Source organism: Ranitomeya imitator, chromosome 6 (genome assembly GCF_032444005.1).
Source record: "Ranitomeya imitator isolate aRanImi1 chromosome 6, aRanImi1.pri, whole genome shotgun sequence".
Lineage (NCBI taxonomy): Eukaryota > Metazoa > Chordata > Amphibia > Anura > Dendrobatidae > Ranitomeya > Ranitomeya imitator.
In genome coordinates this window covers 13812616-13826240 of record NC_091287.1, presented here as the reverse complement: position 1 = coordinate 13826240, position 13625 = coordinate 13812616, and the positions used below count along the sequence as shown (strand labels likewise).

At 48.9% G+C, this 13625-nt stretch overlaps 1 protein-coding gene across 1 annotated transcript in view; it reads left to right on the top strand.

Moving 5' to 3' along the window:
- The window catches only part of LOC138641634 (unconventional myosin-Ig-like), a 259855-nt gene extending 249949 nt beyond the window's left edge, over window positions 1–9906 (top strand). Inside the window, exon 22 of the mRNA XM_069729172.1 lies at window positions 9670–9906. Coding sequence (XP_069585273.1) covers window positions 9670–9826 — 157 coding nt within the window. The 3' untranslated portion in view covers window positions 9827–9906. The remainder of the gene's footprint in view (window positions 1–9669) is intronic.
- The last annotated feature ends 3719 nt before the right edge of the window (window positions 9907–13625 follow it).

The window sequence follows — 13625 nt, the reverse complement described above, 5'->3', positions numbered from 1 at the left end:
TGCCTTTGGGAGTCGTTGTAGCAATGGCGGCGTTGATAATTATTGTTCCTGCCTGAGTGGGAGTAGTTATATCGCCTCGCTGCAGTGTGCCCAATAGCCAGTACATAGCAGGCAGCCTTTCTGGTGACTAATTACCCTAGGTGCAGTACCTAATCTGACCTGAGGGTAAGGGGGCGCCAGAGAGCTGCAAGTTTTCAAGCGGAACTGTAAAGCGGGATATACATAAATCCCTGCAGTTCGGGTTATATTGCAGAGCAGTGGGATAACTAAAATAAGCCCCTGCTGTAAACTAAGAGGTCAAAAGCCTTGTGTGTGTTTTCATCACATTGTAGCAGTGGAGGGATAACTAAGATAAGCCCCCATGCACATGCGATATCCGTCTGTTAGCCTAAAGTCACCCCGATCCGTGACGTAGGGGTGACAGTCACGGTGTGAATCGTGACATAATTGCCGTCCCCAGAAGAGGTGGAGGGAGTCCCATGGAGCTGTACGGTTGTTCTGTGAAGCTATAAGAAAGGCTCGCTGGGCAGAGATCTGTGCCGTCGACGGTGGCACGCTGGCGCACACTACATTATTATATCCTGGTCTGGGCCCCCCTCATTATTTCTGCTCACTGGGCCCCATACAACAGGAAGGGCAGTTGATGGTGGCCCAGCATAGGTGCAGTATTAGGCCACATACATACGTTCAGTATTTGATCAGTATTTTACATCTGTATTTGTAAGCCAAAACTAGGAGTGGATGAAAAATGTAGAAGTGGTGACTAGTGTTGAGCGATACCTTCCGATATCAAGAAGTATCGGATTGGATCGGCCGATATCCAAAAAATATCGGATATCGCTGATACCTGATACCAATGCAAGTCAATGGGACACAAATATCGGATTGTAAATATGTCCTTTCTGTCCTTCTACATCCTGTTCCGGAGGGGGGAAGAGTGTCGGCGGTGCGTGGGCGGACACTGTGCGTGTCTGTGTGTGCGGGCAGGCTCTGTGCGGGCCTGCCGGGGATCTGTACGGGCGTCTCGGGACTCTGTGCGGCCTGCCGGGGATCTGTGCGGGCCTGCCGGGGATCTGTACGGGCGTCTCGGGACTCTGTGCGGCCTGCCGGGGATCTGTGCGGCCTGCCGGGGCTCTGTGCGTGCCTGCCAGGCTCTCTGCGGCCTGCCGATGCTCTGTGCAGCTTGCCGGGGCTGTGTGCGGGCTTGCCGGGGCTCTGTGCGGGCTTACCGGGGCTCTTTGGTGGCCTATCGGAGCTCTGTGCGGGCTGCTGGGGGTCTGTGCAAGCATCATCCGATGGGACTACAAGTCCCATCGGACAATGCCTGTGACAGTGATTGACACATTAGCCAATGATGGGACAGTAGTAGTCCCATCATCCGGCTAATGTGTTGAATGTAAAAAAAAACTAAAAAAACATACTGTACATACTACATACATTACATTCATACATTACATACAATACATACATACAGACATACAGCACATATAACATAGAGTACATACTCACCATTACTTGTCATTTTGATCCCCGAAGACAGTGTCACCTGTAAAAAATATTAAAATAACAAACAACCAATATACTCCCTGTCCGCAGAAATCCACGAGTGTCCTATGACGATCTCCCGTGGAGAACGGCAGCATCAGCTGATGCGACCGCTCTCCAGGGGCTCCAGGAACACAATGACAGGAGGAAGGTATTCTTCCGCACTGTATTCCTCTGCCGCTGTAAAACAATAGTCCCTAGTCTCACTTTTGGTATTGCTGTGTGAGAAATTTTCCCACGCAGCAATTGCCATAAAGTGAGACTTTGTCCTAAGGTAAACTCTCTGTGATGCACTGCAGGAGCCATTGTCTCATGTCAGTGGGTCACATCGGACGATGCCTGCACAGACCCCCGGCAGCGCGCACAGAGCCCCGGCAGCCTGCACAGAGCCCCCGCAGGCCACACAGAGCCCCGGCAAGCCCGCACAGAGCCCCGACAGGCCCGCGCAGAGCCCCGGCAGCTCGCACAGAGCCCCGGCAGGAAGCACAGAGCCCCGGCAGGCGAATACAGAGCCTCGGCAGCTCGCACAGAGCCCCGGCAGGCGAAGTACAGAGCCCCGGCAGGCACGCACAGAGCCCCGGCAGCCCGCACAGAGCCCTGGCAGGCACACACAGAGCCCCGGCAGGCCACACAGAGCCCCGGCAGGCTGCACAGAGCCCTGGCAGGCACGTACAGAGCCCCGGCAGGCACGCACAGAGCCCCGGCAGGACGCACAGAGCCCCGGCAGGCCCGCACAGACCCCCCACGGTCACGCACAGACCCCGCCCGCACACACACACACGCAGTCTACGCCCACGCACTGCCCACACTCCATTATAGTGCATCATTGCACTATGTAAACCCCCGATTCCGGTATCTGATATCGCAAAAATATCGGAACTCGGTATCGGAATTCCGTTACAGCGAATATCGGCCGATACCCGATATTTGCAGTATCGGAATGCTCAACACTAGTGGTGATGGGTTTCTACTTTTTCCTATGATTGTAAGCCAAAATAAGTTTTGGAACAAATACTAATATAAAATACAAAGACTGCACATGTGAATGTGGCCTTATAGCAATTATATTCTTGTATACAAGGAGCAGTATCATGTTAGCGGCAGTGACAAATGTTTCCTTGGGGCCGATCTATCCCGTGTACAGTTGCCCTCATCTCCTCCTCAGAGGGGTCGTGCTTTGTCCTGTGAAGGGCAAGAAATCTAATGAACTGAATCATTGCTTCAGATTGGAATATCCTTAGTAGTGATGAGCGAATATACTCGTTACTCGAGATTTCCTGAGCACGCTCGGGGGTCCTCCGAGTATTTTTAAGTGCGCGGAGATTTAGTTTTTCTTGCCGCAGCTGAATGATTTACAGCTACTAGCCAGCTTGATTACATGTGGGGATTCCCTAACAACCAGGCAACCCCCACATGTACTTATGCTGGCAAACAGATGTAAATCATTCAGCTGCGGCAAGAAAAACTAAATCTCCGAGCGCTAAAAAATACTCGGAGGACCCCCGAGCGTGCTGGAGAAATCTCCAGTAACGAGTATATTCGCTCATCACTAATCCTTAGGATCGCAGTAATCGATTGCTGACTTCTCCCTTCTAAATGTTGGATTGGTCACATTTTGGGTCCAATTCTTTATTATTATTTTTTTCTCTATTTCTGTTCTGCTTTTCCTGATTCTTCCATTGTCGGTGAGGTTTTTTATAATCCAGATGTTTGCCTCAAATTCATTTTTTGCAATTTTTACGGCAAAAGTATTCCAGAACTTTTTCTGCATATGTTGGAGTTATGTGTGACATTTTAATGTAACAAATGCCTTGTTGCTCTAAAAAGGTGCAAAAAAAAAAAAGATAAAGAAATAAAGCATTTTGTTTACATTTTGTAATATGCGTTATTTAGAAGAATTTGGAGCAAAAAATGTCAATGAATACTACAAGACTAAAAAGAAAAATCCCCACAAATGATGAATCGGGCCTTTGTTTCCTGCAAATTGTCCCGCCGGCCCCATCCTCCATGTATTATGCGCTCATCACCCTTGGGTGCCCTGTTTTTTAGTGTTAATTTTAGCAGATCTGTTGGTACGGTATTAATATATCATGTGGAGTAGCAGAGCCCAAGCAGTGACAATGTTCCCTCTCTCCGCTGATCTTAGTGTTTTTATTTTTCTCCGCGAGGTTAACACATAGTTTGTTACAATGTATCAGTGCAAGTTCAGATGTCCAGTAATCAACGAGGATCCATGAAGCATAAAAACGGATCATTTGCAAATGAAGGAAAAGCGGATTGTTCCAATGTATCAGTTAAATATGAAATATGAGAGTTCTCAGTGGTTGATACCTTTTTATGGCGAACTGAAAAGATGGTGACAAATTGCCGCTTTTGATACTTCTCCGGTCTCTTCATCAGAGAATAATACAAAATCTGAAGAATCACACATTTATACACAGGAATAATGCGATAAGACGAGTGACGGGAAGCAGATTCTCGAAAGGTATCAACCACTGAGGACTCTGAAATTGTAATAATATGTCTCCTGTCTAATATGGTATAAAGATATATGTTTTTCCTGCACCAACATGAATGAGCCGGACGTCCAAGCTGTGGAAGTCAGAGCAGACCCTAGACCAATCTTCAGTCCTCGCGGCCCCAACACATCGCGCTTTCTGGACTTCCTTAGTTTTGCGCAGGTGATGCACCATCATCAAGGATTTCTGTCCCCTGTACAACACTATGGGAATCCTGAAATCATGACCTGTTGGGGGCTGTGAGGACTGGGGTTTGGGAAACACTGGCCTAGACTAACACATTGTAGCAAACCCTCTGTTGTCAGAAATATTAGACCCACGATCCGGAGGTGGCAGCCCATGTCGCTGCGTCCAAAGTGCTGCAGTCGATTGAACGCAGGTGAATCCGCATGTGATCACTGAACTGCGCAGAATCACCGTGTCCAGGAATAGGTCTGGAGAGACGCGCCGCATGTCCGTCTCCGCGGGAGAGCCGCCGGCATCGGTGCACATAGCAGGCACAGGATTCCTTGACATCCCATCCACTATACTGTAACATCTGGACGCTGCACAAGTCCGCAGCGTCCAACCCGCAGCGATTACTGACCGTGGGCACGCACCCGTAGGTCGCTCTGCATGCGACCAAACTCTAATAACTCTCACAGCAAGAGAGAGATGGAAGGAACTGAAGCACAGAGGTTTGTTAGAACAGCGCAGACGGTGGGATTACTCCTGGATTATTGGGGTCTCCTCCGTGCCCAGACTCGCGCTCCGTCTGTACCACCGCTGTCTTTCTGGTTCTGCTCGTGGTCGCCGGCGTCCCCTGTGAGCGGCAGGTTGTTATAAATAGAATATTCTCTAATGCAATCAATTACAGTCAATTAGCCGGCGGTGGCCCCGGCCGTCACACAGGCCTGTGTCTGTCCCCCTCATGCTTCCCATTAGTGGTCCACAGATCACTATCTGCACCATGTGCGGAGGGGCACAGGATGTGGGGTCAGAAGCCCCCAGTCCTGGGATGGCCGGCTCATCCTTTCTACAGCTCCCTATATAACAATGAGCCCTTGTGACACTGGTCAGGATGAGTTAAGGGTTAATGCTGTGATTTATGGCAACCAGTGGGCATTGTGGGCCGATCAGACAGACCCTCCACTCGCATTAACATTCCCGATGTATCGGACCACCCCAGACAATCACAGTGACCCCAGGGCTCAGCTGAACCCCTGCTAACAGTCATATTCCAAGGAGGGGACAGGACAGCACTGCCATCAGTCACCGCTCTGCTGGGTCAGAGGGGCCGGACAGATGGGCAGCAGGGGTCCCATGTGCCCTCTAACCTCAGGGTCATTGGTCAGGGCGTCCAGTGATGCTCGGCAGGTGAATAGTCCGGCAGTAATAAGGGGACTCCATGTGCGGAGCAGCAGGGGCCCCAGCTCCATCCAAGTGACTGCGGACAGAGGGGCTCTTATAGTATGGGCTCCATGGCTATCATTGTGGGGGCACTAAGGCAATTATCGGGGCTCCATGGCTATCATTGCGGGGGCACTAAGGCAATTATCGGGGCTCCATGGCTATCATTATGGGGGCTCCATGGCTATCATTGTGGGGGCACTATGACAATTAAGGGGGCTCCATGGCTATCATTGTGGGGGCACTAAGGCAATTAAGGGGGCTCCATGGCTATCATTGTGGGGGCACTACGGCAATTAAGGGGGCTCCATGGCTATCATTGTGGGGGCACTATGACAATTATGGGGGCTCCATGGCTATCATTGTGGGGGCACTACGGCAATTATTGGGGCTCCATGGCTATCATTGTGGGGGCACTAAGGCAATTATGGGGGCTTCATGGCTATCATTGTGGGGGCACTAAGGCAATTATTGGGGCTCCATGGCTATCATTGTGGGGGCACTACGGCAATTAAGGGCGCTCCATGGCTATCAATGTGGGGGCACTTAAGCAATTATGGGGACTCCATGGCTATCATTGTGGGGGCACTAATGCAATTATGGTAGCTCCATGGCTATCATTGTGGGGGCACTATGGCAATTATGGGGCTCCATGGCTATCATTGTGGGGGCATTACGGCAATTATGGGGGCTCCATGGTTATCATTGTGGGCGTACTACGGCAATTATGGGGGCTCCATGGCTATCATTGTGGGGGCACTAAGGCAATTATCGGGGCTCCATGGCTATCATTGTGGGGGCACTACGGCAATTATTGGGGCTCCATGGCTATCATTGTGGGGGCACTAAGGCAATTATCGGGGCTCCATGGCTATCATTGTGGGGGCACTATGACAATTATCGGGGCTCCATGGCTATCATTGTGGGGGCACTAAGGCAATTATGGGGGCTCCATGGCTATCATTGTGGGGGCACTATGACAATTAAGGGGGCTCCATGGCTATCATTGTGGGGGCACTAAGGTAATTAAGGGGGCTCCATGGCTATCATTGTGGGGGCACTAAGGCAATTATCGGGGCTCCATGGCTATCATTGTGGGGGCACTATGACAATTATGGGGGCTCCATGGCTATCACTGTGGGGGCACTACGGCAATTATCGGGGCTCCATGGCTATCATTGTGGGGGCACTAAGGCAATTATCGGGGCTCCATGGCTATCATTGTGGGGGCACTATGACAATTATGGGGGCTCCATGGCTATCATTGTGGGGGCACTACGGCAATTATTGGGGCTCCATGGCTATCATTGTGGGGGCACTACGGCAATTAAGGGCGCTCCATGGCTATCAATGTGGGGGCACTTAAGCAATTATGGGGACTCCATGGCTATCATTGTGGGGGCACTAATGCAATTATGGTAGCTCCATGGCTATCATTGTGGGGGCACTATGGCAATTATGGGGCTCCATGGCTATCATTGTGGGGGCATTACGGCAATTATGGGGGCTCCATGGTTATCATTGTGGGCGTACTACGGCAATTATGGGGGCTCCATGGCTATCATTGTGGGGGCACTACGGCAATTATGGGGCTCCATGGCTATCATTGTGGGGGCACTATGACAATTAAGGGGGCTCCATGGCTATCATTGTGGGGGCACTAAGGCAATTAAGGGGGCTCCATGGCTATCATTGTGGGGGCACTAAGGCAATTATCGGGGCTCCAAGGCTATCATTGTGGGGGCACTATGACAATTATGGGGGCTCCATGGCTATCATTGTGGGGGCACTACGGCAATTATCGGGGCTCCATGGCTATCATTGTGGGGGCACTAAGGCAATTATCGGGGCTCCATGGCTATCATTGTGGGGGCACTATGACAATTATGGGGGCTCCATGGCTATCATTGTGGGGGCACTACGGCAATTATTGGGGCTCCATGGCTATCATTGTGGGGGCACTACGGCAATTAAGGGCGCGCCATGGCTATCATTGTGGGGGCACTTAAGCAATTATGGGGACTCCATGGCTATCATTGTGGGGGCACTAATGCAATTATGGGGGCTCCATGGTTATCATTGTGGGCGTACTACGGCAATTATGGGGGCTCCATGGCTATCATTGTGGGGGCACTACGGCAATTATCGGGGCTCCATGGCTATCATTGTGGGGGCACTATGGCTATTATGGGGCTCCATGGCTATCATTGTGGGGGCATTACGGCAATTATGGGACTCCATGGCTATCATTGTGGGCGTACTACGGCAATTATGGGGCTCCATGGCTATCATTGTGGGGGCACTAATGCAATTATGGAGGCTCCATGGCTATCATTGTGGGGGCACTATGGCAATTATGGGGGCTCCATGGCTATCATTGAGGGGGCACTAATGCAATTATGGGGGCTCCATGGCTATCATTGTGGGCGTACTACGGCAATTATGGGGCTCCATGGCTATCATTGTGGGGGCACTAATGCAATTATGGGGGCTCCATGGCTATCATTGTGGGGGCACTAAGGCAATTATGGGGGCTCCATGGCTATCATTGTGGGAGCACTAATGCAATTATGGGGCTCCATGGCTATCATTGTGGGGGCACTAAGGCAATTATGGGGGCTCCATGGCTATCATTGTGGGAGCACTAATGCAATTATGGGGCTCCATGGCTATCATTGTGGGGGCACTAATGCAATTATGGGGGCCCCATGGCTATCATTGTGGGGGCACTATGGCAATTATGGGGACTCCATGGCTATCATTGAGGGGGCACTAATGCAATTATGGGGGCTCCATGGCTATCATTGTGGGGACACTAAGGCAATTATGGGGCTCCATGGCTATCATTGTGGGGACACTAAGGCAATTATGGGGCTCCATGGCTATCATTGTGGGGACACTAAGGCAATTATGGGGGCTCCATGGCTATCATTGTGGGGACACTAAGGCAATTATCGGGGCTCCATGGCTATCATTGTGGGGACACTAAGGCAATTATGGGGAGTCCATGGCTATCATTGTGGGCGTACTACGGCAATTATGGGGCTCCATGGCTATCATTGTGGGGGCATTATGGCAATTATGGGGCTCCATGGCTATAATTGTGGGGCCACTACGGCAATTATGGGGCTCCATGGCTATCATTGTGGGGACACTAAGGCAATTATGGGGAGTCCATGGCTATCATTGTGGGGACACTAATGCAATTATGGGGGGCTCCATGGCTATCATTGTGGGGACACTAAGGCAATTATCGGGGCTCCATGGCTATCATTGTGGGGACACTAAGGCAATTATGGGGAGTCCATGGCTATCATTGTGGGCGTACTACGGCAATTATGGGGCTCCATGGCTATCATTGTGGGGGCATTATGGCAATTATGGGGCTCCATGGCTATAATTGTGGGGCCACTACGGCAATTATGGGGCTCCATGGCTATCATTGTGGGGACACTAAGGCAATTATGGGGAGTCCATGGCTATCATTGTGGGGACACTAATGCAATTATGGGGGCTCCATGGCTATCATTGTGGGGACACTAAGGCAATTATGGGGGCTCCATGGCTATCATTGTAGGGGCATTATGGCAATTATGGGGGCTCCATGGCTATCATTGTGGGGACACTAAGGCAATTATGGGGAGTCCATGGCTATCATTGTGGGCGTACTACGGCAATTATGGGGCTCCATGGCTATCATTGTGGGGGCATTATGGCAATTATGGGGCTCCATGGCTATAATTGTGGGGCCACTAAGGCAATTATGGGGGCTCCATGGCTATCATTGTGGGGGCACTACGGCAATTATGGGGCTCCATGGCTATCATTGTGGGGATTTTGAGAATTGAGGAGGCTCTGTAACTCTTGTGGGGGCCTGTGATTGACATTCAGGGAAGCTTTATGGCTGTGGTTATAGTACTGTGACTGACAATTTCAGGGGCTCCAGTGCTATAAGAGGGGCACTCTGGCTTACCGTTGGGAGTCTTTACGGCCATCATGAAGGCGCTGTGACTGGCAATTACAGGGGCTTTATGGGGGCACCAGTGGGCATAGAGGCTGAACAATGTGGCGCTTCTATGGCTGCTATTATGGGGAACATTGTGGCTGTTACATCAAGGATATCAGTCTGAAGAAATGTGCCGCTGCTTTGGGTGTGACTGGAGTAGGACAGCTCGGTTCTCCTGTAGTGACCGCCATGTCTGTCTTCTTCCCACAGGAGACATCAGGAATTCTCAGTGAAAGTCTCCAACCTCATCCAGGTGACCGACCGCGGCAGACAGCGACCGATCTCCGTGGAGATGAGAGCCGACATAGAAAAGCCAGAGTTCCGCAAGGGCCGCATGGGTTTGGTGCTGCGCTGGCCGGGGATCTGATCCCACAACAGAAGAAACGCTGAGAATTTAACGTCAAAATATCTTCTGAAGTTGCCAAATAATAAACCTTCCAAGCCCTTGTGGAGGCGCCGGTCCTGTCACTCCGCTCCGAATGTCGCCCATTGGAGCTGCAGTTTGTGCCTCGGAGCTGCAGTTCCTTTCATAACTAAACAGAAAGTTGCATCCAACGTTGGTCACCCATCCGCATCCCCAGAGCAGCATTCACAGAGCGTCTCTGCTCTCTGGCCGCCCCATGTTACTCCCATAGTCACTGCATACATTGGTCCTAAAGACCCCGCAGGTAAAGGCCGCCGTCGTAGAGCCGCTCAATAGTCCCCTCTATCATTCCCTCATTCTATGACTATGTGAAATAACAGGACACTTTGTATGATCCCTTATGTAGGGTCTGAGGGGGTAAGATAAAACACTGAATAAAACTCCGATTTCGACCCTGCATTCTCAAAGTACCCCCACAATGATTGCCATAAGGTCCCATAATGGTCAGTGCTCCCATTATAGGCACAACTCCCCTTAATGATAGTCACAGTGGCCCCATAAAACAGTGGATCAGTGTTGTACCTGAGATTTACGATTGTTATGATGGTGGAAGCCGGACCAGGATCGATCTTCTGCCGCAGCCGAGACCCGGCCATCACAGAGGTCCCCGCGCTGCCTGAGTCACAATGGATGAGATGCCAAGGATTGGGTATTGGGGGCATAATCCTACCCACACAATTCTGCACAGCAGCATGACCCGTCCTCCTAAATCAGGGCTAGAAGGGCAAGAGTTGTGCAGCCTGACACATTGTAACAAATCGTCACACTGAAAACCTGTCATTCTACTCCTCAAAGCTGAAGGTTTAATACATTTGTATCCAGTGTAAATATTCCTCAGCTCCCAGCACAAATCTTTTCTGTACTCCAGGCTGAGAGCCCTGCACTGGTATAGTTGTGCTCAAAAGTTTACATACCCCGGCAGAATTTTTGCTTTCTTGGCTTTTTTTTTCCAGAGAATATTAATGATAACACCAACACTTTTTCTCCACTCATGGTTAGTGGTTGGGTGAAGCCATTTATTGTCACACTACTGTGTTTTCTCTTATTAACTCATAATGACAACCCAAAACATCCAAATGACCCTTATCAAAAGCTCACTTACCCCTGGTCATTTTGTCCTGATAACATGCACAGAAGTTGACACAAATGGGTATGAATGGCTACTAAAGGTAACATCCTCACCTGTGACCTGTTTGCTTGTAATCAGTGTGTGCATAAAAGCTGAGTGAGTTTCTGGGATCCAGACAGACTCTTGCATCTTTCATCCAGCCACTGACGTTACTGGATTGTGAGTCATAGGGAAAGCAAAAGAATTGTCAACGGATCTACGGGAAAAGGTAGTTGAACTGAACTGAAGAGGTAAGCTATAGGCTGGACCACGGTGAGTCATTGGACGTGGTATATCTCGATTTTTCCAAAGCGTTTGATACCGTGCCGCACAAGAGGTTGGTACACAAAATGAGAATGCTTGGTCTGGGGGAAAATGTGTGTAAATGGGTTAGTAACTGGCTTAGTGATAGAAAGCAGAGGGTGGTTATAAATGGTATAGTCTCTAACTGGGTCGCTGTGACCAGTGGGGTACCGCAGGGGTCAGTATTGGGACCTGTTCTCTTCAACATATTCATTAATGATCTGGTAGAAGGTTTACACAGTAAAATATCGATATTTGCAGATGATACAAAACTATGTAAAGCAGTTAATACAAGAGAAGATAGTATTCTGCTACAGATGGATCTGGATAAGTTGGAAACTTGGGCTGAAAGGTGGCAGATGAGGTTTAACAATGATAAATGTAAGATTATACACATGGGAAGAGGGAATCAATATCACCATTACACACTGAATGGGAAACCACTGGGTAAATCTGACAGGGAGAAGGACTTGGGGATCCTAGTTAATGATAAACTTACCTGGAGCAGCCAGTGCCAGGCAGCAGCTGCCAAGGCAAACAGGATCATGGGGTGCATTAAAAGAGGTCTGGATACACATGATGAGAGCATTATACTGCCTCTGTACAAATCCCTAGTTAGACCGCACATGGAGTACTGTGTCCAGTTTTGGGCACCGGTGCTCAGGAAGGATATAATGGAACTAGAGAGAGTACAAAGGAGGGCAACAAAATTAATAAAGGGGATGGGAGAACTACAATACCCAGATAGATTAGCGAAATTAGGATTATTTAGTCTAGAAAAAAGACGACTGAGGGGCGATCTAATAACCATGTATAAGTATATAAGGGGACAATACAAATATCTCGCTGAGGATCTGTTTATACCAAGGAAGGTGACGGGCACAAGGGGGCATTCTTTGCGTCTGGAGGAGAGAAGGTTTTTCCACCAACATAGAAGAGGATTCTTTACTGTTAGGGCAGTGAGAATCTGGAATTGCTTGCCTGAGGAGGTGGTGATGGCGAACTCAGTCGAGGGGTTCAAGAGAGGCCTGGATGTCTTCCTGGAGCAGAACAATATTGTATCATACAAATATTAGGTTCTGTAGAAGGACGTAGATCTGGGGATTTATTATGATGGAATATAGGCTGAACTGGATGGACAAATGTCTTTTTTCGGCCTTACTATGTTACTATTTTACTATGTTACTAACTGTATAAAACAGGAAAGGGATACAAAAAGATATCCAAGGAATTGATAACGCCAGTCAGCAGTGTTCACAATGTGATTAACAAGTGGAAAATCAGGGGCCCTGTAAAAACAAAACCATAGTCAGGTAGACCAACAAAAATGTCGCCCACAACTGCCAGAAAAACTGTTCGGGGTGCAAAAAAAAACCCACAAATAACATCAGCTGAAATATGGGACTCTCTGAAAACTAGCAGTGTGGCTGTTTCAAGATGCACAATAAGGAGGCACTTGAAGAAAAATGGGCTGCATGGTCGAGTCGTCAGAAGAAAGACATTACTGCACAAATGCCACAAAGTATCTCACCTACAATACGCAAAACAGCACAGAGACAAGCCTGAAAACTTCTGGAACAAGGTAATTTGGAGTGATGAGACCAAAATTGAACTTTTTGGCCACAACCATAAACTTTATATTTGTAGAAAGGTCAACAAGGCCCATGATGAAAGGAACACCATTCCTACTGTAAAGCATGGAGGTGGATCGCTGATGTTCTGGGGGTGTGAGCTACAAAGGCACAGGAAATGTGGTCAAAGTTGAAGGAAAGGTGAATGCAGCACGTTATCAGCAAGATCCTGTCTGCTGCCACCACTAGTGGGTGGTACATAGCCACTATATAGGGGGGTTCACGTTATCAGCAAGATCCTGTCTGCTGCCACCACTAGTGGGTGGTACATAGCCACTATATAGGGGGGTTCACTATATACAGAGTTACAGTACATCCCAAAAGTTTGGACACACCTTCTCATTTAAAGATTTTTCTGTATTTTCATGACTATGAAAATTGTACATTCACACTGAAAACATCAAAACTATGAATTAACACGTGGAGTTATATACTTAACTAAAAAGTGTGAAACAACTGAAATTATGTCTTATATTCAAGGCTTCTTCAAAGTAGCCACCTTTTGCTTTGATGGCTGCTTTCCACACTCTTGGCATTCTCTTGAGCTTCAAGAGGTAGTCACCGGGAATAGTTTTCACTTCATAGGTGTGCCCTATTAGGTTTAATAAGTGGGATTTCTTGCCTTATAAATGGGGTTGGGACCATCAGTTGTGTTGTGCAGAAGTCTGGTGGATACACAGCTGATAGTCCTACTGAATAG